Source organism: Oreochromis niloticus, linkage group LG8, assembly GCF_001858045.2.
Source record: "Oreochromis niloticus isolate F11D_XX linkage group LG8, O_niloticus_UMD_NMBU, whole genome shotgun sequence".
In the NCBI taxonomy this organism is placed as follows: Eukaryota; Metazoa; Chordata; class Actinopteri; order Cichliformes; family Cichlidae; genus Oreochromis; species Oreochromis niloticus.
The window spans coordinates 14,757,932-14,783,366 of record NC_031973.2 but is presented as its reverse complement, the minus strand read 5'-3'; the positions used below and the strand labels follow the sequence as shown (position 1 = coordinate 14,783,366).

General features: G+C 40.3%; 1 protein-coding gene across 1 annotated transcript in view; it reads right to left on the bottom strand.

Moving 5' to 3' along the window:
- The window catches only part of nrg3b (neuregulin 3b), a 195,573-nt gene that overhangs the window by 85,533 nt on the left and 84,605 nt on the right, over window positions 1–25,435 (bottom strand). The window contains exon 2 of the mRNA XM_005471251.4: window positions 10,032–10,167. Within this exon, the coding sequence (XP_005471308.2) occupies window positions 10,032–10,167 (136 nt within the window). The remainder of the gene's footprint in view (window positions 1–10,031; window positions 10,168–25,435) is intronic.

Genomic DNA, 25,435 nt, shown 5'->3' with positions numbered 1-25,435 from the left:
TGAATTATCTTAACAGCATGTCTGTCCCATGCTCATTAGTCTTTTATATGGAAAAAAACAAGTCTTTGTTAGCTGAACATGGACATGTGAGTCTTTTATCTGCAGCGTTTGTGATGGGCCTGCATAATTTAAAGAATAATGCTGAAAGAAGCAAGACGAATGCAAGGGTGGAAAAATTAGTCATCTATTAGTAATAGGATATATGTAGAATGACTAATGTCTGACTTGGAGTCGAAGCCAAATGTTTTGGAAAAAATATCCCTTATTATGAGATAATGAGAAACAGAAACTGTATTTCTTCCTGGTCAGATATGGAGGAGATATAACACATGGGAAGTCTAAATATACTTTCAGTTAATAGATGAGAATTTATTAGTGTTGCCAAGCGTTGCTGTTCAGTACTCATGTTCTGTGTGCTTTGTAATCCAATTCCTCACAATTGAACATGTGCAGAGAAATGACACTAAATAAAGTTTTGTAGTCAGGCGATGCTGGTCTAAACTAGTTTTACTGCCCTTCGTCAGTTTACCCAGGAATCAAGCTAGCTGGCATGAGAATCAAGTCTACAGGTTCACAACACTGCTCATAAAAAGTACAAAACATACCTGGCAGAAATCTGGCCAGTCTCTGTTTCAAGGTTATGTTCTTGGGCAGCGCTGCATGACTTCCAAGGTTATTCCTATTTTGAGATTGTGACTACTTGGTACTTTTGCATCTGTAATGGAGCCTGGATCCCAGCTTGGTTATAATTTTGGGGAGCGGACAAAGGAAGAGAAACGTGGAGTGCAAAAAGATTATGTTGGCATGGCAAGAAACCCTGCATTTTCAATGGTTTATAGCATGTCCCATAGTTTGGGTCAATACAGCTGTATGTCCTTCCTCATTACAGTATAGTTGTATTTTAACAGTCTGACTATAGGAGACAAATTTCGACATCTCCTGAATTAATGTGCCTTCTTTGATGCTGAAAACGTCTCTTTACCAGCAATGATCCTTCAGTGAGTTTAGTTTGATGTGACCTTTTAGAGAAGATCGATCAGTGTACTATTTTTAAAATATCTTTACAGGCTTTGTGATCACACTAAATGTGGTCCGTAGCTCATTTCAGAGTTGGGTGGCCCGGGAGCGTACTGATAAACAGAGCCGAATTACAGTTTTTCTACCTGACAGTTTGACTCTGAAACTCAGAGGGGACGGCCTGTTTGAATCAGAAACCTGATGTGCCAATTGAGCTGAGATCCGAGGCCAAGTGATGGCCCTGTCAAGAACTGTTGCCAACAGGTAAGTCTGCTCCCATGTGTGGTTGCTTTCATACAGCTGCTAGGGGTGGGTGGTGGTGGTAGGTGTAAGGGGGGGGACATGGCCCATTGGCTTTAAGCCTGGAGTACGTCCTCCCTAGCAGGATGGATCAGCAAAGGAATGGCAGCATCGTGGATTAGTGCAGCCTGTCAAGGTCTGACGGTGCAGTGACAATTTAATCGCTGAACTGGCTCCCCATAGAAAAAGGAAGATGAGAAGAGGAAAAACAGGAAGGGAAAGTTAAGAGACTGTGGTCTTCATTTATATGATTCATTTTGTCATATCAGATTCTGCTAATACTGCTGTCAGCGTCTCCCGGGTCCTGGAAGGAAAAAAAATAAACAGGCTCATGGAGACAGCAGACAGTCTCAGCCTATTCTTAAGCTTAGCCCTACAGAGAAACTACCAGTAGAAACAGCTTTCTTACTCATCAGGAACAAAGAAATGCATTTCATTTGTGAGACTTGCTGTTCTTCGTTATATCAGTATAGATGAACATTCAGCATGAACGCACACAAACACACCGAACACATCTTTTATGAAATTCTAGCTTTAAAAGCTGCAAATAGTTCTCTGTCTGCACAGATGGGGTTTGAAGGAACAGACATAAAACAAATCAATGTTCTTTTAAATATGATCTAATGCCTTATGCCAGCACAGCTTTGGATGAAGCAATCAAATGTGCAAATTTTTCATGAATTATTTACGACAGCAGTCATTCATACCATTAGGGGGCAATTATTTTAATGTCTGATCAGTCAGAATCAGTGCAGAAAGTAGAATGCAAACAATAGAGCATTTGAATTTAGCTGCCATTGCAGTCTCACTATAAGTGAGTCAACAATTATTTTTTTCAGCTTCTAGCTTCACACTAATGAGGCAAGAAGTTACCATGGTAATAGTAGACACGAGCTACCTTTCCTTGCCAGGCTTTTAAAGCGCACGCTCAAGCACAAAGACACACACACACACACACACAGAGACACACACATGCACAGGGGATAGTGACTTCATTGTCCAAGCTGAGGAGAATAAAAGCGACACCATTAAATACGTACTAGTACTGAAAGGCGTGGTAAAACATACAGACGTGGGCTGCAGTCTGATTTTTTTTCCCTCTTGATCATCATTATTAAAAGCAGCAATTAACAGCTTTTTGCCTTTTCAGTGTCTGACATCCAAACTGAATTTCCTTGACTTTAACTAAACATAGAATTCACAACAAATCTGAACTGCTGAAATGTATGCATTTAAGCCTTTCCATCACATTAATGTCTTAGACTCTGTCTGGAGATGTTACCAATTTAAATCCACTATATACTCAATAGAAATAATTTTACTATATTAAATTAACGGGAGAAATTACACTGGTAAACAGCCATTGTTTAAATGACCTATTAGAATATATATATATATGTAACTGGAACAATAACAACAATGCAAACCATTTATATATTTACTCTCATGTTACTCTTCATTCTGTTTCAACTATAAAGCTAACTTGCAGTAGCTTTGCATCATCTGTGCAACACAAGCCAGCCTCTGTGTAATGTGCTGTTGAAACAATGCCCATACAAGTTAGGAATCATTCTTTTGAGAGGAAGCAATTTTTTTTCTTTCAGTGAACATCGACTATTGCTGCTACTGAAATCTGCAAGCAAAACCTTCTATCCAGAAAAGAAATTGGTTTCGACGCATGGGACAAGAACGCAGCAGAAAGAATACTGGTCTGAAAAAGCTGATGTACTGCACGCAAGTCCACATACAGCAGCCCGGAATCCATGCTTGCTGTATTTCATGCCCAAAGCATGCACAGCATCCTGAATATTATTCCTATTGCTGTGTGTTACCAAACTATGACACAGTGCTGCAGGTGGTGGCCAGAGAACTGCATTGCATTTTCATTGCAACTAATATATTCCGCAGTGCCCTCCAACCAAACAAACTCTCTCTGAGCGAGGAGAAGAGAGAGAAAGTGCTTCCAAGTTTTCAGTCATAACTATATACGCTTGTGACTCTGTGTTGTGAGTGTTACTCAACCCAGAACAGTTAGCATGCACCATTATTCATGGAGTGTGGTTTGTTGAAGTAACTGTCAGGCTCTGGCAAGTCCATCCTGCACTGGCATAGCCTAAGTATCCCAAAAGTCTGCAGTAGGGCCTATGTAACACTGAATTCTTCCACTGCAACATCTCTTATTGGTTCACTGGATTATGTACTATCATTCTCATGGTCATCCTATACTCTAGCACAGTACTTAAGGTGCAGTTTTATTCTAAGACCTACACCACTAACTGCCCAACTGCTGTGGTGCTGAATATAGCACTAAGAAAAAGATGACATGATTGCATATGACAGCCATCTCTGCTACACCTCTTGATAATGTATTCCTCCTCCTTTTTTACACAAAGTTCTTTTTTTGTTACAGAATATATATGCTTTCTACCTTTGTGCACTTAGTGAGCTTGACATCTCATGGTTAAAAAAAGTGTGTTATCGTTTTCATGTGGCAATTCATGTTAAATGCTAAATGTATGAAACAAGTTCCTATGAAACAAACAAACACTGCATAAATCTTTTTCAACTCGAAAAAAATGTGGCTGTCTGGTGTTTATATGAAATTTCTTTTGCATTCAGCAACCAACTACAAGTGGTTGTGATAACCAACTGGTTACCCAAACGTTGTATAGCAACACCCATCAACTTCTGGGCAACCTTGCAAATGAAAGTCAAGTCAAGTGTCCAAATCACCCAGTAGGAGGCAATCTGTATGGTGGCCCTGAGAGGTCAAATGTAATACAACTAAAAAAAACACCAGCAAATAGAAAAAAGCTGCAAAAGAACACAAAAGGAAAGTGTTTTGAGATGTGCTTGAAAGAAGCGGAGGATTCTTTAGTGTTGTGAGGGGGGAAAAGGATCGAAGGTAATATGTGATTTAATCACATGATTTAAATAATACAGTAGATACAGGTTTACTGTTAGCGTGTCACCTCCGCAGCTGAACTCTTCTGTTGTGTTTCATTCAACCTCCAATTTGTTTTGTGCGACTTTGAGGCAGTTTTTTTATTCACTGGTCCTTTTCTAAGTTGCAGTGCGTTTGACATCTCACGGCCACAGTAAACCTGTCCCAGAACAGTGATTGGCAAAGTTCACAAATAACTGCAGTCCAGTTTAAACACAGACTGAACACATTATAATTAATCTGAGTTAGATTGTGCAACTTGTCTGTGACACATTTCTTTGGAGTTGGGGACTTGATTCAGCTGGTTGCCAACTGATTGTAGTCTGGATATATGCCTATATGAAAGCAACGTGAAAAGTGCCTACCTCATTTGTGGTTAATTTACAGGAACTACAGGATTTCAGTTTCTTAATTTCAAAGGATAAAGTTTACAAGTTCATTGTACATGAATGCAATAACTTTTTTATGCCATTGTTTTCCAGCTGCTGTTTTCCCTAATGTGACTGCAGGACAACACATACCATTTACCATTGTTGGAGTTTGAATTCAGGAACTGTGAGAAGTAAGCATATTTTAACTTAACTCAAATCACATTTTATAAATGTTTTAAAGCTTCATCCCATCTAGAAGAAAAGATACCTACTTCAGTATATTTGTCATTTGCCTGCGCCACTAAACCAAGTAAAATTTTTTGTCCCCTTAGGAGAAAAGGGCCGCTGATCTATCAGCAACATTAAAATCGCTGACAGCTGAAGTGAGTAACATTGATCATACTCAATGAATTGTTCTGCAGGGAAATTCTGTGCCCTGGAACTCATGTGGATGTCAGTTTTACACCTCCACATCCCCGTCATAATGCCACTGACATAGCAGGACAATGCACCAGCCACGCCCCAAAAACTGACCTGGGAAAATGAGTTCAAAACAATAAAGAGTTCCAAGATTTGATCCAGCTTTCAAAATTTCCAAATCTCAACATAATTAAGCATTCATGAGATGCCCTGCAGCCACATTCATGGAGGTCCCAACCTACAGTCCACAGGATCCAAAGCATCAGCTGCCAAGAACCCAGTGCCAGACACCGTACCCAGAGGTCCTGCGCTCTGTCCTGGCCGTCACAACTTTTCCAGTGGTGGGCCTACAACATATCAGGCATGTCACAGTAAATGCCAAACATGTTCTGGTTTGATCTGTGAGAAATTCTTTTGCCATCTTCTACAAATAAAAGAAGAAAACCTTTTGCAAGGTCTGTCTATAGAAGTAGTGACTTGGTTTTTAAAATGCTTAAATTCCAACAACACGCTATGATTTTTTTTTTTTTATCTCTTCTGTGATAATCCTGAATGTGACTAGGCTGTCATGTGTTGAGCCTCACAAGACTTTTGAATTCTTGTACATTTATTGTACAAAAGGCACGGCACTGATGTGGAAGTAGGTCTTAAACTCGCATTTGCATGTTTATTTTGGGAGCCTTATTAGCATTGGCAAACATGAACATCCGGCAGAGAGTGGTGGGAGAAGGGGCTAGGAGGAGGAGAGCAGAGGAAATGTTTCATAACAAAATAAATTGATTCCTAAGTTCAAAACGGTGTTTTCCTACAATGATTCAAATGTTTAGAGATGATTCTGACATCTTTAGCTGTCACATGTTGGAAAATATCCAACTGGCTCTGAGGCCCTGGAGGTCTGGAAGAAAGCATGACATCAAACAAGGCAGCGATCTTTAAACCTTTCCTTTTTCTGTATTTCAGTGGGAGAGGTCACAGTTCTCAGATCAGGACACTGATCTGACCTTCCTTGAAGGGCTGATCGATCAGCAGCAGCATCTCCAGCACCTTAAACCTGACTGTGAAACGCCAGCCTCATATTTTATTCATCTCTTTTTCTTGTTTTCTGCAATAGGGATGGACAACGTCCGAATTTACTTTCATGAACCATATCTCTGACAGGAAGAAGGCAAGAAGATAACTCCGTATAGACTATAAGAAGAAAATGATGGAATAGCAGCATCTTTATGTGTCTTTGTTTGTTTGTGTTTTTTAGCTTTCATCTGGTTTTTATGGTTTAATCCTCAAAAAATAAAACTGTGGGCCACCATTTTCAGCAAACAAGCTCACACAAGCTTATTGTACACTACATCTTCAGTATGAAATGGCTGAGTAGAAGATCAAACGTGAACAAATAACTTAACAAGCCATAAAAGCAGTCACACGGAATCTGAAGAATCTGTGCATTAAACAGGAAAGAAAGTATTAGTAAATTTTGGATTAACATTTGTTGTCACAAACAATGGGATGTTCCTGCTGTGAATATTTAAACACATATTTGCTGTATTTTATGTAACGTTCTGTATCATTATAAGTTAAAAATTGAATTCACTTTTCTTAAAATGCATTTAAAAACATCTGATTTCAACTACAACTTGCGAATTTTGTCTTTATGCCACCGTGCTGCTTTGGACTTGTTGTGACCCCCCAAGAGTTCAGAAATCACCTTATGCAGCTTTAATGAAGAATGGGAGTTTTCATTTATTCCAAATGACTTCCTACAAGCTTTGATGTAATTTCTGCCTTAGATCAGAAGCCCACTTGGACTCCCCTCCTAGTAGCAATGTCATTAAAACACAACCCACTTGGCAGTGATTTTTTTATTTTTTTTTTGTGAGTGAAATGATCATATTTTTTTCTGACTTACTGCTTGGACTTCTCTCTGGAAAAAAACAACCTTTCAATAAAAGTACTCACAAACCTGTAATCATTCTTTCACACAACAGGCACTCAGCTCAAGAGAAATTACCAGACAGTGTCTCTAGGTCAGGCCCTCCAGTCATTCCTGAGTCCTATATTCATCATTCAGCTGTCGCTAATTATAGCCCAGAGTGTAGTTGCAACAAGTCTTCAGGGTGTCTTGATGCTGTCACACAGGTGACATGCTCGAAATTGTTGTGGCTGCCACAATAATATGACATGAAACACACACTGCATTGAGCTTGCATCATTAAATAATTCCCAGCATCAGCTGTATACTTTTTTTTAAGTTAACACAACTTATAATTACACTATCAACTAAACTGCCAGTATATTCTGATATAGGAATAATTTTACATTTAAACACTTTCTAGCCATTTCCTACGAACATATAACATCATATGTTATATTTTACAATACATTGAAAATATTTGGCTAAAACCTGATGTAGCTATAGAAATTTGCAAATTCGTCAAATTCTGTAGCTGTTTAATGTTTTAACAAAATGTTATCAATATTCACTTTTTTTCTAATTTATGGAAAACCTTTTAACTAAAGCAGGAGTACTAATGAGATTTTTTAAATTCAGCACCTTGACTCTCTAACTCAGTTCTCTGTGAAATTTCCTTACATGTACATTCTAAAAACCAAAAACCCAAATAAATGTTAGGCCCTCACTGAAGGAGGTTCTGCCTATGAAACGGGGATAGACAGCTGCCTATTCCAGCTCAACACAGCCTTCACCAGATTTGCAGGTCAGATGGGTGCGAGGCGCAGCGAGAAGCAGAATGTGACAGGATATCCACACAGAAGCTGTGGGGAGAGTGATGGAGGGCTTCTGCAGGTTCACCTGTGCCTTAACAAGATTTCTCTGGGTCCTATGGAAATCTTGTTACAACTTTTTTCCCTCTAGGTAGATATTGATTGCCAGAGGCTCTCCTTTGGCACAGCTGAACTAAACAAGTAAGTTTGGGCTTTGCAGATATTTAAAGCACAGAACAAAGGACGGCATCGTTACAAAAAATGTATTATGCTTAGTAGCCAATATCAATTAATGGGTTATTTAAAGCCAAAACTGATATTTAGACTTTCAGTTTCTTTTTTTTTCTCGTAAAACGTTGTATGTTCTGTTTTGAGAACACCAGTCAATTCTTTATATTTAGCTTCCAAGAAGCCAGACTTTCTTGTAATAGTTTAAAGTGGACTAGAGCAATAATTCTCCAGGCTTTCTAAAGATCTTTCAGAGTTTGTTCTTTGACCATTTTCAGGTTTTTTGTTCATTTGTTAAATCACTTAAACTAAACTGTTAATCATTCAGGCAGAGAAAAGGTACTTAACTCCAAGGATGAACCAGCGTTTTATATATAATAGAAAACAAAGAACCAATTTTAAATTGTAAGTTTTGGCACTTTGTTAATAGGAGCCTGCCACAAAAACACACAATTTGTCCCAATTTCAAAATGGCAAAGATAACACACCTTGGCAGGCATAAAATGGTGTTTTTGCATCAATAAGGTGATTCCCAGACAGCTGTTAGCTAAAAACTTGGCATATCTCAACACTATGCAGAGTAAGTCCTTTAAAAGATTTAGGAAACTTCAGGACAAAAGAAATGGCAGCCCTAAAAGCAAGTGAGCAGCGTCTTGAAAGTCACAAGGTATGGCACGTTACAAAAGAACTGCACTGAAAATCAGAGGCAACAGGTCTTACAGACTGCTAAATCCAAACTGTGGTCAACAAGCATGGAGGATGTCAGGAGAGAGGTAGGTGCAGCCATCTGGAGTTGCATTTTAGTCAATAGTTTTGAGCATTTTTTCAAATTGGAGTTATGAATGCAGAAAAGCACCATCAGATTTTGATCCACCATGCAATGGAAAGCTTTCACTGTCGATGGCTTCTTCTTACAAGAGGAGTGGAATGTCCTTCAAGAAGCCTCGAGAATAATTCCTGAAGCCTACTTAAAGAAATTACAAGAAAGCTTGCCTAAGAGAGCTTTGTTGGAAAATAAAGGTGGTCATACCAAATACTGGCATTCAAGTTTGTTAGAACTGTAGAAACTCTGTTTTGCATATGCGTGTGTGCAGATAGTTCAATAAATTGCTTCACCTGTGGAAATAGACACAAAGAGGTGGCTCAAGACTTCTGCACAGTACTGTATAAATAAGTGATACTTTTTATCTATCACAAATATGAAGCAAATTAATTCAACTGCATGAGAGAGACACACAGTAGATGCTTTCTGATGCAGGCGAATAATTTGTAATGTCAAAGGCATTAAAAATACCCTGGGGCTGCATTGATTTCCTCAATAAGTTTAATTGAGTTAATTGACAGCAGTTTACTTATTCCTGGCTGATTACATGATGTGTCAAGGGTGTACTTGCTGGAGTTACCTTTATTTATTCTCTTGGGCAGTCACAGTGTGAGTGCCAGGCAGAGTAAAACAAAAGGAATACGGGAAAGATGATCATGTCACAAAAGAAAGGCAAAAAAGAAAAATCAAGGAAAAAATCCATTTCTTTCAAGTGAGATCAAAGAAGGATATAACAAGAGCTCCTTCTTAACACTTACCATTAAAATGTGGTGCAGACTCAAGGGCCATGTCAGACAAAATTTTTTTTCCAAGCTTAATACGGAAGGAGAAAGGCATTTTATAAGATTGCTATCATTATTACTACTTTTGTCAGAGCAAAGTGAAGACCATGGTTTCGTCACGTTCACTGCTCCGTGGTTGAATCTGCAACTTTTTTTCAGAGAATCAGCATCTGGTTCAGCTAAAGTACATCCGATCCCTCTTGTAGTGGTTCAGGTGATAACAGATCTAAATTTAATGTGCATTTGCACATTGATCTTCCCGTTTCATGTGTTTCATCACTTCCAGAAGTAATTTAGTTGGACTGAGTGAAAACGAGTCGAGACTAGTGATTGAATTGGTGATGGATTGTGGGGGACAAAGAGAGCGATTCAGTGAGGAGACAGAAACAAAATGCCACACAGAAACACGGTGCAGCCTTCACACTCACCTGCAGTGTCTGTGAACCCCAGCCACCGTTTCAATGATCGAACACTCTCCCTCGTTCAGACAAAAGGCTAGGTCCTTGTCTTCCACACATGGCTTGAAGACCTCTGAACGAAGGCTGGGATGTGTTGGGGCCAGTGCTGGAGAGAGACAAGAGGAAACCAATTTATTCAAATTGAACAGTTTTGTATATTAAAAAAATCCCCTCATTCTTTAGCAACTTAAATCAACAGGAACATTTTTCTAAACTTCTTTCATGTGAAGCGGCAAATGTCATTCAGCAGCGATTTACTTATTTGTAATGAAACAACCACTCTTGTTAGATTGGAAGAGAAGATTTCATTCCTCGCTCCCTTGCGAATCTCAGTGGGCTAAAAGCAAGATAGCCCAGGGAATGATTGTGTTTTATTAAGGACTGATTAAAATTGGTGTTTTCAGCTTGAAGAGACAAAGAGAGGAAAGTAATGATGACTGAAATAACACACTTGCACTGTTTTTGGTGTATGTGCTCGCATCATTATTAAATACCATGTATTCTGCTTGCTTTTATTGTTTCAAATGAAGCCGTTTAACCACAACTTCTAAGTGAAATTCCCTTTCTGCTGCTTTAGTAAACACAGCTGAAAAACCCGGGAATATATTAACGAGGTAAGGCAGAGAGATGTGAATGCGTTAGCACTGCGCTACCCAGAGACACAACACAGAGTGATGGGCTTGGTGAGGCAACTTTGATTTTCTTCTTCTAGTCTGACCCTGAGCTGCTCTCACATAAAGAGCATGGCTGCTGTGTACGAGCACCGCAATGCAGGGTTCTCCACCCTGTGAAATATGCACAGCTGTCAGACATGTCAGCACCGCAACTGTTATGTACAAACGCGTGCAACCACGTGCAAAATTTGTCCAAACACTCTATCGGAATTACCCAAGCACACATGTGTGCACAATGACACAGAGGAGCTCTCGCTCCGTGTTCAAGCACTGGCAATTGGATTGACTGGTATTATACCCCAATACCTTGCCAATACAATTGGATTACTCATCTGATTCTGCTTTCATCCATTTATGTGGTGCACAGGCACACCTTTTTAACACCATGTTCGGGTAATTGTAATTCCTTTTGTATGAAGCTCCCACATCTTTCATGCCTGATCCTCTGTACACGGCACGCTTTGGCTGGCAAGTGGCATTTTTACAGCTGTGCCTCTAGTCACCATGTGCACACGGAGGGCTAAAAACTTGATAATCTGTTTGTTGTGCCCCAGTGTCCAGTTCAATCGATGTTTTGTTTATGGCTATTGATTGATAAATCTGGGGCTCTTGATGTAAGACCCAAGAGCTGATGAGAGATCAGAGAGAACACAAGGAGATATGTGTTGCTCCTGAGGCTACCCGAGACTCTTCTATGTCTAAAACTTTGGAAGACATTATTTAAACTAATTATTGTGGCGGTTTAAATGTAGACTCTTTAGCAGTAAAAAAAATACCACTGGTCTCTTCTAAGGTGGATACAAACACAGTAGAAAAGTAAAACATGAACATTTTTTTTACTCTACAAAAGTAGGCCTCAAACCAAAGCTGACTCTTTCACTCTCTAGGCTTTAAAAGACACAGGGATTATATGTTGTATTATTAATTCCACAAACTCCCAGAGTGAATCATTAAAAGGTTATCTATTCAAAGATGTAACTTTATTAATAGAAAATAGAACACAACGTCCCCCTGTGGTATGCACATCCCTCGCAATAATTGTCACGGCTTTTAAAGCCTCCTGGATATTTTATTCAGAAAGCAGCAGCCAGTGACTACACGTGAGAAGTACCACGATTGATATTCAAAGACAACACCCACTATGCCAGGTCAGTGGTTCAGCTCTAAGCATGTGAGGCAGAGGGTTCCAGCTAAAGAGGAAATTGATTTTGTGCTGTAAGGCTAACCGTTGATATATTTACATTAGAAAGCCAAGGTCATCCAGATACCAAACACCTCCAAGTACCTGCAACACAAGGAATCCGATCTGTGCTGGAAAAAATTCAAAAACTTTATTCTTCAAAGTTGCCATTGTATTTTATGCGAAGCAGTCTGTACAGCAAGCTTTTCCTGATATATCATTAGTTTATCATTTCCTGCATGAAAAGTGGCTCAAATATAGCACTGCTTCCAGCTTCCAGTTTGGATTTGGGAGATAGACAGCATCTCTACTTTTAAGATTAGGCTTAAAACTTTCCTTTTTGCTAAAGCATATAGTTAGGGATGGATCAGGTGACCCTGAATCCTCCCTTAGTTATGCTGCCATAGGCATAGGCTGCTGGGGGACTCCCATGATGCATTGAGTTTTTCCTTTTCAGTCACCTTTTTCATTCACTAAGTGTTAATAGACCTCTCTGCATTGAATCTTACTTATTATTAATCTCTGTCTCTCTTCCACAGCATGTCTTTATCCTGTCTTCCTTCTCTCACCCCAACTGGTCGCAGCAGATGGCCGCCCCTCCCTGAGCCTGGTTCTGCTGGAGGTTTCTTCCTGTTAAAAGGGAGTTTTTCCTTCCCACTGTCGCCAAGTGCTTGCTCACAGGGGCTCATTTGATTGTTGGGCTTTCTCTGTATGTATTGTTACAGGGTCTACCGTACAATATGGATTACCCCAGAAATTAAAGCTGTCCTCAAGCAGAAGAGGAGGGCCTTCAAATCCAGAGACAAGGAGGAGTTGAAAAGGGTGCAGAGAAAGCTGAGGGGACTGATAAGGAATGGGAAGGACAGCTGATGGAGAACCAGCTTCAGCAAAATAACGTTGGTGAAGTCTGGAGAGGCCTCAGAACCATCTCAGGCCACAAACATCAGAACTCTCTGCCTGGGAGGGATGTGAGGTGGGCAAATGAACTGAATCATTTCTTCAACAGATTTGATTCAGCCATGAGGCAGTCTCCAACATCGGCTGCAGACTCACCCACCCCCACTGTTGCTCCTAACACCCAGGTTAGGAGGGAACTGAGGAGGATTAATGGCAAGAAGGCAGCGGGCCCAGATGGCATCAGCTCAAGGGTCGTCAGGTCCTGCGCGGACCAACTGTGTGGGGTGATCGAGCACCTCTTCAACCTGAGCCTGAGGCTGGGAAGAGTCCCACAGCTCTGGAAAACCTCCTGTGTTGTTCCAGTGCCAAAGACTTCACGCCCCAAGGACCTCAACAGCTACAGGCCGGTGGCTCTGACATCCCACCTGATGAAGACCCTGGAGCGGTTGGTCCTGGCTCAGCTTCGGCGCCTTGTGAGCTCATCACTGGACCCACTTCAGTTTGCCTACCAACCTGGCATTGGAGCGGATGATGCCGTCATTCACCTCCTACATCGTTCCCTCGCGCACCTGGAGACCGCTGGGAGCGCTGTGAGAATCATGTTCTTTGATTTCTCCAGTGCCTTCAACACTATTCTTCCCTCGGTTCTGAAGGACAAGCTGGAGAACTCGGGAGTGGACCATCACCTCACTACCTGGATTTTGGACTACCTCACCGACCGACCACAGTATGTGAGGACTCAGGGCTGTGTGTCGGACAGGGTCGTCTGCAGTACGGGGGCCCCACAGGGAACGGTTCTGGCTCCGTTCCTCTTCACCATCTACACTGCAGACTTCTCCCACAACTCCACCCAGTGCTTCCTGCAGAAGTTCTCTGATGACTCTGCAATAGTCGGCCTCATCACTGATGGGGACGACAAGGAGTACAGAGGACTGACTCAAGACTTTGTGGACTGGTGCCTACTGAACTACCTCCAGATCAATGCCAGTAAAACCAAGGAGCTGGTGGTAGACTTCCGCAGGCACAAGCATCCTCCACTGCAACCACTGAACATCCAGGGTATGGACATTGAGACTGTGGACAGCTACAGGTACCTTGGTGTTCATCTGAACAACAAACTGGACTGGACTCATAACTCAGACGCCCTCTACAGGAAAGGGCAGAGCAGGCTGTACCTGCTGCGGAGACTCAGGTCGTTTGGAGTGGAGGGCCCACTCCTGAAGACCTTCTATGACTCTGTGGTGGCTTCAGCCATCTTCTATGGTGCGGTCTGCTGGGGTGGCAGCATCTCTGCTGGGGACAGGAAGAGACTGAACAGGCTGATCCGAAGGGCCAGCTCTGTTCTGGGATGCCCTCTGGACCCAGTGGAGGTGGTGAGTGACAGGAGAATGGTGGCTAAGCTGTCATCCCTGTTGGACAACATCTCCCACCCCATGCATGAGACTGTGACAGCACTGAGCAGCTCCTTCAGTGGGAGACTGCGGCACCCACGGTGTGGGACGGAGAGATTTCGCAGGTCTTTCCTCCCCACTGCTGTCAGACTCCACAACAAAGACTTTTGCAGCTGATCAAACACACAAACCCACACATGTGCAATAAGACTGCTATATGTGCAATTCTTCTTCTGACGAAGTTGTATTTTTGTATTTTCCTACTCAGTTGTATATAGTATTTGTATTTCTATTTTATTCTATTGTATATATTATTCTATTCTATTTTATTCTATTGTATATAGTATTTTATTTTATTTTATTGTATTTTATTGCATTCCAGTGTTTTCTCATTTCTGCTACATAACTTTGCACTTTTGCTGTAACAAAACAAATTTCCCACCTGTGGGACTAATAAAGGTCATCTTATCTTATCTTATCTTATCTTATCATCTTATCTTATCTTATAAAGCGCCTTGAGGTGACTGTTGTTGTGATTTGGCGCTATATAAATAAAATTGAATTGAATTGAATTGAATTCTTGAATCACATGTTGGTGACGGAGCAGAATAGTAGGATGTGAACAACACAAGGTCACATATATATAATATATATACACATACATTTTTATTTTATTTATCCTCCAAGAGAAAAAGCTTTCAACAGCACCTTCTGTATACTATTATATAGACAATGTGCCAGTTTCACACCCAGAAGGGGAGAGGCTGACATAAGCTCCTAAAATTAAATATATTATGGCAAAAAGTTTTCCATAATAGCTGATTTTCAAAATTTTGTGTGGGCTGCAGTGATTCATCCAAACCTATAAGATGCGGCAGTGAACGCAAACATTTCAACACGTTGTCCGTTTCTTTAAAATACAATGAAAAATGTCTCACCCGTCATTCTACAACTGCCTAACAAAAAACAAACAAACTAACAAAAAAACCCTATGTGCTTAAGTCTTTAAGGATTACATCTACTCTCTTAGCCCCCTTGTCCAAATCAGGAAACAAGTCATCTTCAGATATGTTCGTCCTTGAGCGGTACACGCTGTCAATTTCTTATGGGTTTCCATTTCATCATCCTTGACAGGCAAGAATTGGTTTGAAAAAAATCTGCAGCATAGCAAGCACAACTCAGGGACTTCTGAATGAGCACATGTCAAGCTGGAAACAAGAGCAAGTTAATAAAGGGATTACAGGGTTTCTTGTTGTATCAAAACAAGAAAGTGATAATCTGTGTTTGATTTTTCCGATGTTATGTTTACTGCGTTGCCATTCCTTGACATTCAAAGGATTAACCCTGAAAAAGTCTGTTTAAATTCTGAGGCTGGTACAAGTACTTTAATGAGTTAAGGACATTTTTCATATCAAACCAGTAGTGGGAGCGTATCACACTTTTTTTCACATTAATCTTCATCTTCATTATAGAGGTAACAGCTGATAAATGAGGTGTCCCTCGCTTTTAGTTTTTATTAAGATTTAATGTCATGACTAATTATGACAACCACACAAGTTAGTATGACGTTCATTTATCAACACTTTTAATGAAGCCTTTTACAAAATAACCCCCCTGCAAAGCAAGCCTCTAGCAAACTCTATGAACCTATGTATGCTAGGTAGCTGTAAAAACCATGGTGGAAAATGTGCTAATAAATGGCAGCTGCAGTGGGAGCATGATTCATCCTGGACTCTTTGAAATCATTTTCACGTCTCTCACTCTCCCCGTTGCACAAAGGCAATCCAGATTGCTCAATCCCTTGGTAACTTTCAAGGAATCTACTGGCTGGGGATCACAGATTCAAATGATGCTTGAAAGATCAGAGTTATCTGAGAAGAATACCAAGGCTAGTGCTTTTTTCTCTCCCTCAATACAATTAAGTTGAAGTGTATAACTTCAGTAAGTTCAAGAATTTGCACATAATTGTTCTTCATATTAGAAAGCATGCCAGGAATGTAAAGATATGCTGCTCTAAAATAAATGTTAAAGTAACTCCACTTCCATAACAAAAGCAAAGTCTCTGGAGCTAACATTTAAACTGTACAATTCAGACACATCATGACTTTAGATGTAGTAAAACGGAAAGTTGGTGTTATAAACACATACATCAACTCAAATTGCACTAAAACTCGGGCAAAGTCAGCCGTCAGATTATATGCTACACGTTGTAGCATCCACATTGGCATGAAAAGGGGGGTCTCAGGGGTTTCTGCAGTCCTGTGCAAAGCTAAGTACACCCTTACTGCTTCCATAGCAATTAAGAGGGTAAGTAGCAGCCAGGCACTGCTAATCTAAAGCGCTTCATTTTTTGGATCATCAGTGAGTGTGACTACCTCTATAAAAGCAAAGATTTTGGCAGTTTGCTGGTCTGGAGCATTCAGGTACGTGTCAACACAATGCAACAATCATCCCAGCAAATTTACCCTAAAGGTCAGGCCATGCAATGCTCAGAGAAACTGCAAAAACTGCCTCAGTTAGCATATTAAATGTTATGGTTCATTACAGTATAATTAGAAAAGTACTGAAGAAGTATGGCTTGTCAGGAGAAAGCCTCTTCTCTCTAAAAAGATTATGGCAGCATGGCTAAGGTGTCCAAAGTTGCGTCAAAACAAACCACACGACTTTTGGAATGATGTCATTTGGAAAGACAAGAATCAAAGTGAAGATGTCTGGCCATCACAAACCCATCACAGCATATCAGCACAAACACCTCAGACCAGCTGTCAAGCACAGAAGTGCAGAGATGATGACTGGGGCTGGTTTTGCAGGCACAAGACCTGGACATCTTCTAGTCACAGAGTTGACCATGAACTCTTTATACCAAAGTATGCTACAGTGAAGCATGAGGCCATCTGTCCAAGAGCTAAAGCTTGACCCAAATTAGGTCATGCAGCAGGTCAATGATGCAGCAGAATGGCCGAAAAAGAAAAAATCAAGGTGTCGCAATGACCCAGTCCAGTCCAGACCTCAAATAGAATGCTGCGGTGGAACCTGAAGGAATATTGTTGAAGAATGGTTCAAAACGTCTCTACAAGGATATAAAAGCTGTAAAAGTCATGCAGAAAACAATTATTTCAAGCAAAAGGTGATTCTAGCAGCTATTGTATTATATTGCATGCTTAACTTCTCATGACTATAAATAAGCTTTCTGGGGGTAACTAACATCTACAATGTTTGCCTTTACTCTTTCATAGTAAGCATAACATAATGTTCCATAACATAAGCATCATTCTTAACCAGTGCACTCACCTTGACATATGAAAATTTGACCTGCCCGTGAAGAATGAGCTCTAACACCGTTTTTTTTCAGGCAGGTAGAATTGTTCTGCATCACTTTTCTATGCCCTATAATTATCTTAAATGGAATAACTGGAGAATGATTCATTTGTAATGGTTTGCTGCTGTTATTGTCGGTGGCATATGTCACTTCAGTTTCACAGTGCCATGTTCATTTTTTAGTTCCAATGCTTGAATCCCCTCAACTGTTAATTATAGTGCAGCTGAAAGCTGTGGTTATATATTTCGATTTTTGCAGCTTAGCTTCAAATCCATGTTTGCACATCGTGGCTTCATCAACTTTAAAAAAGGAATTGCACTGTTCTGGTCTCCATATTTAGTATATACTCTGTAGACATATGCAAGACTTATACACACAGTGCAGTGGAATGCATAAACACCAGCACGTCTCATAGTATAGACAGCATCTTTGTTATAGACAACACAAGAGACAATTCTATTTACAACTGTAGCATTTTCCTTCTATGGCTTCCTTCTAATGTGCTCATTAGTGTTCTTGTGCTGAGTCTCATCCCTCAGGAGACTGTGGTTGGGAGAGAACCAGCTGTGTTTACTGCAGCACACATCAAAGAGGGCCTTACAACGTAAAGGGAAAGTCTTAAGGGGGCCTGCTGATTGCCTACCCACCATGCACTGCTGCCTTTTGGACAGAACCATATTCAAGACTGTATACAGTAGAGTGCAGTGTGTATGGACAGCACAATGGCTCTGACAATGCCATCTGTCATAATGGTTTGGTGCTTGGATTTTTTCCCTCGGAAGCAGCACTTTGACCTTTGAAGCAAGAATCTGGAAAAAATATTAATTTCTAGATTAATTCAAGAGAATAAATACTGATTGCACTGCTTTACCTCATGGGATACATTCAAAGCCCAGTAGCTTATGTTTAAGTAATACAATAAGTATGAAACTGGCCACACTTGACTGAAGGTTATTCTGACTATATCACCAAATGATATCATCCCCAGCCATTCATTTTTTTAGGGTACTGCCTATTTTGCTAAACCGATTAGCATTAGCGCTACACAAATATAGATAAACCAACTACATTAAACAATGCTTCAAAACTTTTGCAAATGTATATATTATGGAGGGAAATATGAAGGGAGATTTCCTTCTTTGTGTGAGTTTTTTGTGGTGGGTGGATCAAGGCAGTTAATCAAAAATGATTTTCAATTGTTGTGTTTTATTTAGATTCCAATGATGATGTGTTGTATGCACGTCTGAGCTTGAATAAGCAGGTGAAAAATATTGATTTGAATAAACATAGCTTTGGCAGAGAAATTAAACATTCCTGTCAGTTGTTATTGATTAATAAGTAGTGTAGGATTTTTGCCTGCTACCAGAAGCTTGAGAAAGAGAATCTGCAGATAAAGCCGCCGGACCTGAGCCATCATTCGCTCTTGTGATGGCCCGTGCAGGTGTCTGAGATGAGCAAGGTTGCCCCGGGCCTTGCTTGCTTACTGCGGAGGAGACTGTGGACACTGACAGTTGCCCTTGTGAAATGAGACCCATTATGCAAAACAGAGTAAGTCAGTTTTGTTTTCAAGCACTGTGAGACACAGAGTTGTTTTTTTCTTCTTGGATTTATTAACTCTCCCCAAAGTAATTTATTCCATCTGCAACATATGATAGAAAATATGCTGTATACTGTTTGTTACATAAGCCTAATATATGCATGGACAGTGAATACAGCAGGATGATGAAAAGTACAAACTTTAGCCATTTATTTTTGTCATAAAAAAGCCCTGATGAACACATATTCAGCTACAGGTCAGAGAGACAGCAGAGGTCACACTCGTACACAGACAAATGCACATACATACTGAACTATGTCATGCATGATCATAAGATTACAAGCCTTAGGAGACCTTCTGTTCCCAACATGACAGAAAACAAACAGTAGTTGACCCCCGGGACAGTTGGTTAAAGGTGGCAGTCACTATGTGTAAGCAGGGTTAAAGAGCACAGGGCCTCGGTTACCATGACAGCCCAGTGACAGGCACTTGGTGGAACATTTGTCACAGGTACTCAGGCCGCCCTTCATTCTAGTCCAACGTGAACTGACCTTAAAGTCCCAAAGCTGTGAACCACTATAAACAGTGTGCAGTATTTGTTTCATAATGTAAAAGAAAAATCCACTTATATACATCAAATATTCCTTTATTTTCTGGCCGCTGAGACATTTTTGAGTCTAGTCATTATCTACATGTAGTAGCATCGCTTCTTGAAGAACTAAAAAGGCTTTTGAAAGTGTGCCAGGCCCAAAGCAGCAGGTTAATAAAGTAGACTCCAGAAAACATCACACATGCATTAAACCTCAAGGGAGCAATTCAGCCCCTAATGAAAAGCTTTAATAATCTACATTATCTTCTGACCCTGTGTCACAGGAAGCTTGATTAAACCGCGGATGACCACACGCAACACACACAACAACTCGGCCTCTGCAGTTTCAAAGCCATCTTTCTCCCAAACCAGCTCCAAACAAGTCATAAAGTGCCGTTAAAAATTCACTCCACATCACACGCAGCAAAGTGCAAGTGTTTTGCATCCAGGAGATTGAACCCGAAAGTCCAAATTGCCTATACCGCGCTCGACCCTTGTTTGTTGTCTGATGTGTACTGTAGCTCCGCTGGAGTTGAATGTGTCTGCACTGTCAGACATAAGCAACATCTCCAGCAGACGAGGATGTGCAAACATCAGCGCAGCCAGGACCGGCATGTAAAGTATGCAATCTCATAAAAGTATGTGTGACAAAATCCAAGGAAAAGCAGAAGGGTGTCTCAGAATCTATCTGAAATTAACAGGCTTTTATCGGTATCGGAAACCCTGGCTACGTCGCCCAAGGCCTTAATTGGCTTAAAAGATCATTTGCCACCTCAGTTGCACAGTTCTCTCACTCAGTGATGATTATGAAGCCTCAATACAAACCAGAGGATGTGAATCCATGATTTCACTTCTTTAGGCCTGCAGTTCTTATTGTAGCAGTTTCTGAACGGAATCTGCCAGATGTAACCGACTCCCCATTTAAGACTGGAATTAGTAATGATGTTTATAAGAATACTCAAACACAGAACAATATTATTAGATGCAATTCCTCCTGAGCTAATTTGTCTTCACAACCCATATGCAGTAATATGGAAGGAGACAGACAATTTATCCTGATTCATTGATTGTAATTTGGGGTGTAATTAACATAATATACCACCAGGAGGGACAAAATGATCTTACTGCTTATGATCTCATGGAATGAAGCAAACATGCAACTTGCTATACTGTAGCTGGTACTTTATTCTAATGTTTTAGCCATATTTCTTTATTTTGAGACAGAAAAGAGATGGAGATTAACTCCATCTGAACTGTAATAGCAGTATGTCCTACACATCACATTAGCTAAAGGTCCATGAACACGCAGAGAAATTGATATGTGCCTCTACCTTACGTTGTGGATGATGTACTTATCATTAATGTGTCATTATTTCCATTATTTACAGAGGAAAAACAGCAGCTGGGGAAACAGATCTGAATATTTCAAATGCATATTTAATGAGGGCGAACTCCTTAGGGCTTTTGCCACAGCAATAACATTAAGATTAAACTTTGGATTCCAGGAAAGGACCACAAAAAGTGACCCAGAAATCAAAGCTTGCTGGAGTCAAGATATATAATTGTGGTGTTGCTTGAGGAAGGATTAAGTAATTAATATTCATTTTTTTTACACATGGAAAACAAACAAATGTGCGAGAAGGCATGAACGCAGTGTGTGAATGAGACATCTTGAAAGAACATTAGATATATATTCATGTTTAAAAATGAGCTTAGGTATTACCTGGTGTGGCCTATTCATAACTAAAAGTTAAGAAAAAACAGCCTTGAACTATGAATAGCACAGGTTTAATTTGGCAATTGCCAGTGTTAGTCAAAAGTTACAAATTAAGATATCTAATTAATATCTGCAGTCGCCATGTGTGTAATTTTGCACATTACATGCCCATCAATGGGTTTTTAAAATTTATTTCCATGAGAAGTCCTTTTGTTTTTCCACGACAATTCATTAGCAATGCTAAGAAAACCATTTATTAAATGCAGAATATTTGGCTTGTGTCTTAATGTGCAGTTAACTGTTACCACACTACGTCCTGTCTTGGCAATGTCTGTCTCCATCTGCCTTTTTTTTAAAAGACTATATTTAAAAAGATACCATAAAAATTTAATCCTGGGGGTTCTAGAGGATTATGCTGTGCCAGCAGAAACTGGCACAGACTATGAGGTGCAGTCGGACAAGTACCTAATTGTGTCTTCATCAGCTTACTGTAACATCTTCACTGACGTGATGACTGAAGCAAGAAAATGCTGATTTTTATGAACTGAAGCAATGTTATCAGCATTATGATCACTACACATTTTAGGATAATGCTCTGCAAAAATATATATACATGTACTTTATATATATATATATATCTATTTCTCTTCAATCAGTATTCACTGCGCTCTCTCTGTGTGCCCAACAAGCATATTGCTTTGAAAATAACTCAAAATACTGTGTTCTTCCCCTCTCTTTGCCTCCCTCTCTCTTTATGGTTAATCCAACAAGATGCAAGCAATTATTCACACCTGAGAGGGCAACATGAAAGGAGGGGCTGCATGCAAAGCATGAGAATATGATAAGAAAAACAACCAAACACCATTTAAAAATTCTCCTTGGCCTCATCACCATACTGCACTCTTTCCTTGCCAATCAAGCACCTCAAGGAAAATCTGTGAAGTTAAAAATATCTAACATCAACATGCATCCCCATCGCCGCTGGAATACGAGTAAGAGAAGAGGAATTGAATGATTCACCTACACAGACCAGAGAGTGGCTTCCTGTCAGTGCAGTTGATTAAAATTCCTGGGACTAAGAACGCAGGGTGTGATGTACGACGAGCAGGTGGTGTGGGTTTAATATGCATGAGCAGACAGCTCCTGCATCTGCAGATTGGCAGTCACTGAGCTTGTCTGTCCACTCCCTTGGCATCTCTCTTGGCATATGGAGCTGCTGAGGGCATACATGAGCATAGCAGGGGGGCTGGTCTTAGCGCCCACTGATACACATTTCTCTTTTTGTGACTCTTGAGATCAGTAGGATGGCCACTAGTCACTTTCGGTGGCTTTGGTCTGCTCAAAGTAGCTAAGATAAAGGTGGAGAAGAGCATTTTTCCTCCTGTTTATTTTATTGATTTTTAACAAACAGCAGGAAACATCAAAAGGGGGAAGGATTAGAGGAGCCTGTGTAAAAATTGACTTAGATGTGGTTTGGGACTTAGGCTTACTCAAAGGAAGATGTGATTAGCCCCTGCACCCTCTCGACTGGTGATTCTGTTGATATGAAAAACAAACACAGTCCCACTATACAATTTGAAGAGTGGAAATATGAGCATAGTTACTTCTTTGACACATAAACTGTGACTTGGAAAGGTTGTTTGAGTAGTTCAGACAGCTGTATAAAATCTGATTCACAGGCTTCTTTGTTTGTGTAGACACACTGAAAAGCAATATTTTTCAGCTTTTTTTCCCCTGTCCCTGTTATTTTGGTCATTTGCTGCGAGATCCAGTAGGAGGAGAGGTGCAGTAGGGGGTGTGGCACTGGCGACGCAGCAGCGCACTGTGATTTTGATGTCAGGTTTGTCCACGGTTTTTGGAAACAGCTGCCTGTCTGCAGGTCAACAGGCCACTGCGTATGCCACACCCATATTTTGTTATATTGTCATTAGATTGTGGGAGAGCATTGTGACAACTACCATCAAAATCTGAAAATCACACAAACCCACTTTATTCATGCCTGAGTGACCGTTACACTTTGGTATTCTTCAACTAGCTGGAGATGCAATGAACAAAAAAAAAGCACTGTCAGAAAAAATGTCTTAAGCTTACGAGCTTATATCACCAGTGTTTGAGCCCGAGATACGAGATAAAGCATTATAATAACTATAGTAACTTGTTGGTTGCACATTATGATGCAATTTTCCTGTTCCACCACATCCCAAAGGTGGTCTATTAGATTTAGAGCTGGTGGCTGTGGACGTCATTTGAGTAAAGCAAACTTAAAGCCATGTTCAAGAAACCAGTTTGAAATAATTTGAGGTTTGTGGCATTGTGGATTACCCTGCTGGAAGCAGCCATCATAAGATGGTCCACTGTGGTCATAAAGGGATGGACAATGATACTCGGCTAGGGTGTAGCATTTAAATTATGCTCAGTTGGTGCTAATGGTCCCAAAGTGTGCCAAATCCACACCATCACACCAGCAGTGCCAAGCCTGAACATTTGACACAAGACAGGATGGATCCATTATTTCATGTAGTTTCCCAAATTCTCACCCTACCCTCCAAGTAGCACAGCAGAATTTGATACGCATCACATCAGGCAAGTTTTTCCATCCATGCAAACTGTAGTCTGACTTTCCTGTTCTTAGCTGGCAGGAGTAGCACTGCAGGTGGTCTTCTGCTGTTGTTGGCCATCTGGTTCAAGATTATACATGTTGTGTGGTCTGAAATGCTCTCCTGCATACCTAACTTGTAACAAGTGTTTATTCGGGGTACTTTTGCCTCAGTTTAAAGCAATCTGGCCATTCTCTTCTGATCTCTGGTATCAATAAGGGATTTTAACCAGAGAAATTTACATTTTCTCTTTTTTGGACCATTGTCTATAAACTAGAGATGGCTGCATGAAAAAGCCCAGTAGATCAACAGTTTCTGAAATAGTCAGACCAGTCTGTCTAGGCACTAACATCCATGCCAACATCACTTAAACTACCTTCCTTCTCCATTATGATGCTCTGTTTAAAACTCAGGAGTTTGTCTTGACTATGTCTATGTGCTTAACTACACTGAGTTGCTGATTTGTATTTGGCAGTTGAACAGGTGTCCAGCCTGTATTTGGCTTACAAATCAATTAGCAAAAATTATTGTGTCATTTTGTTGCAAAATGTAAAACAGCAGTCTACAGATAATGATGGTTATTATAAGGCATTTTCAAACTTTTTTTCTTACTACCACATTAAGCCATCGCACAACATAAACTAGCATACATATAAAACTGAAAAAATGATGAGGCCCGCTAGCAGTTTTGATTCTGCCCTTGGGGAACTGTTCGGTGCAGTGAGAGTTGAGTATTAACTCGAGAGCTATGGCTATAATGATGCCGTCTAACTCAAACCCTATCTCATACAGAGCAGCTAGTATGCTATCCAAAAGTTTTCCCTTTGAGCTGATCAATTCCCTTTTCATAGGAAGGGGCATTTCAACTGAATGCATATCGAGTGACTTGCACTGTGAAAGCATGTGATCCATTTTGACTACTGCTGTAAGTAAGTTTGGAAAAACAGCCACAGAAGCCCTTCGTGTTCTCATGTCCCTTGATTGTTCTCTCAGGAAAATGACAGCGTCAGATGTTTCGGGAAAATAAATAAATAAATAAGTTCACCTGACAAAGCCATTAACGTCAATAAAGCGAAGCGGTCAGGTGAATGGATCTGTCAGCAAAACGTTAGACTTGATACAGAGTGCTGTCCGTTTTCTGTTTCCTACCAACTGTCAACACATGCCAGACCATGACACTAATCATCCAATAACGAATATGGTTCGCCAAGTATTTGAACCCAAAGAGATAAGTCAGGAAACACTTTGATGAGTTTCTTTTAGAGATGATTAAAAAGAACATACTTTGTTGTTTGATGTGGAAGATTGGCCCCTGCACCTTGATCAAAAAATTGTGTTTTTTCTCCAGTAAAGTGGTCATTAAATAGGCAAAGGTTTGCAATGTATAGTTAACAAAAAATGCCTATTATGCCTATACATTGGAATATTGGGCACTCATGGAAAAACCTAACATCGAGTTATATTTCCCAAAGA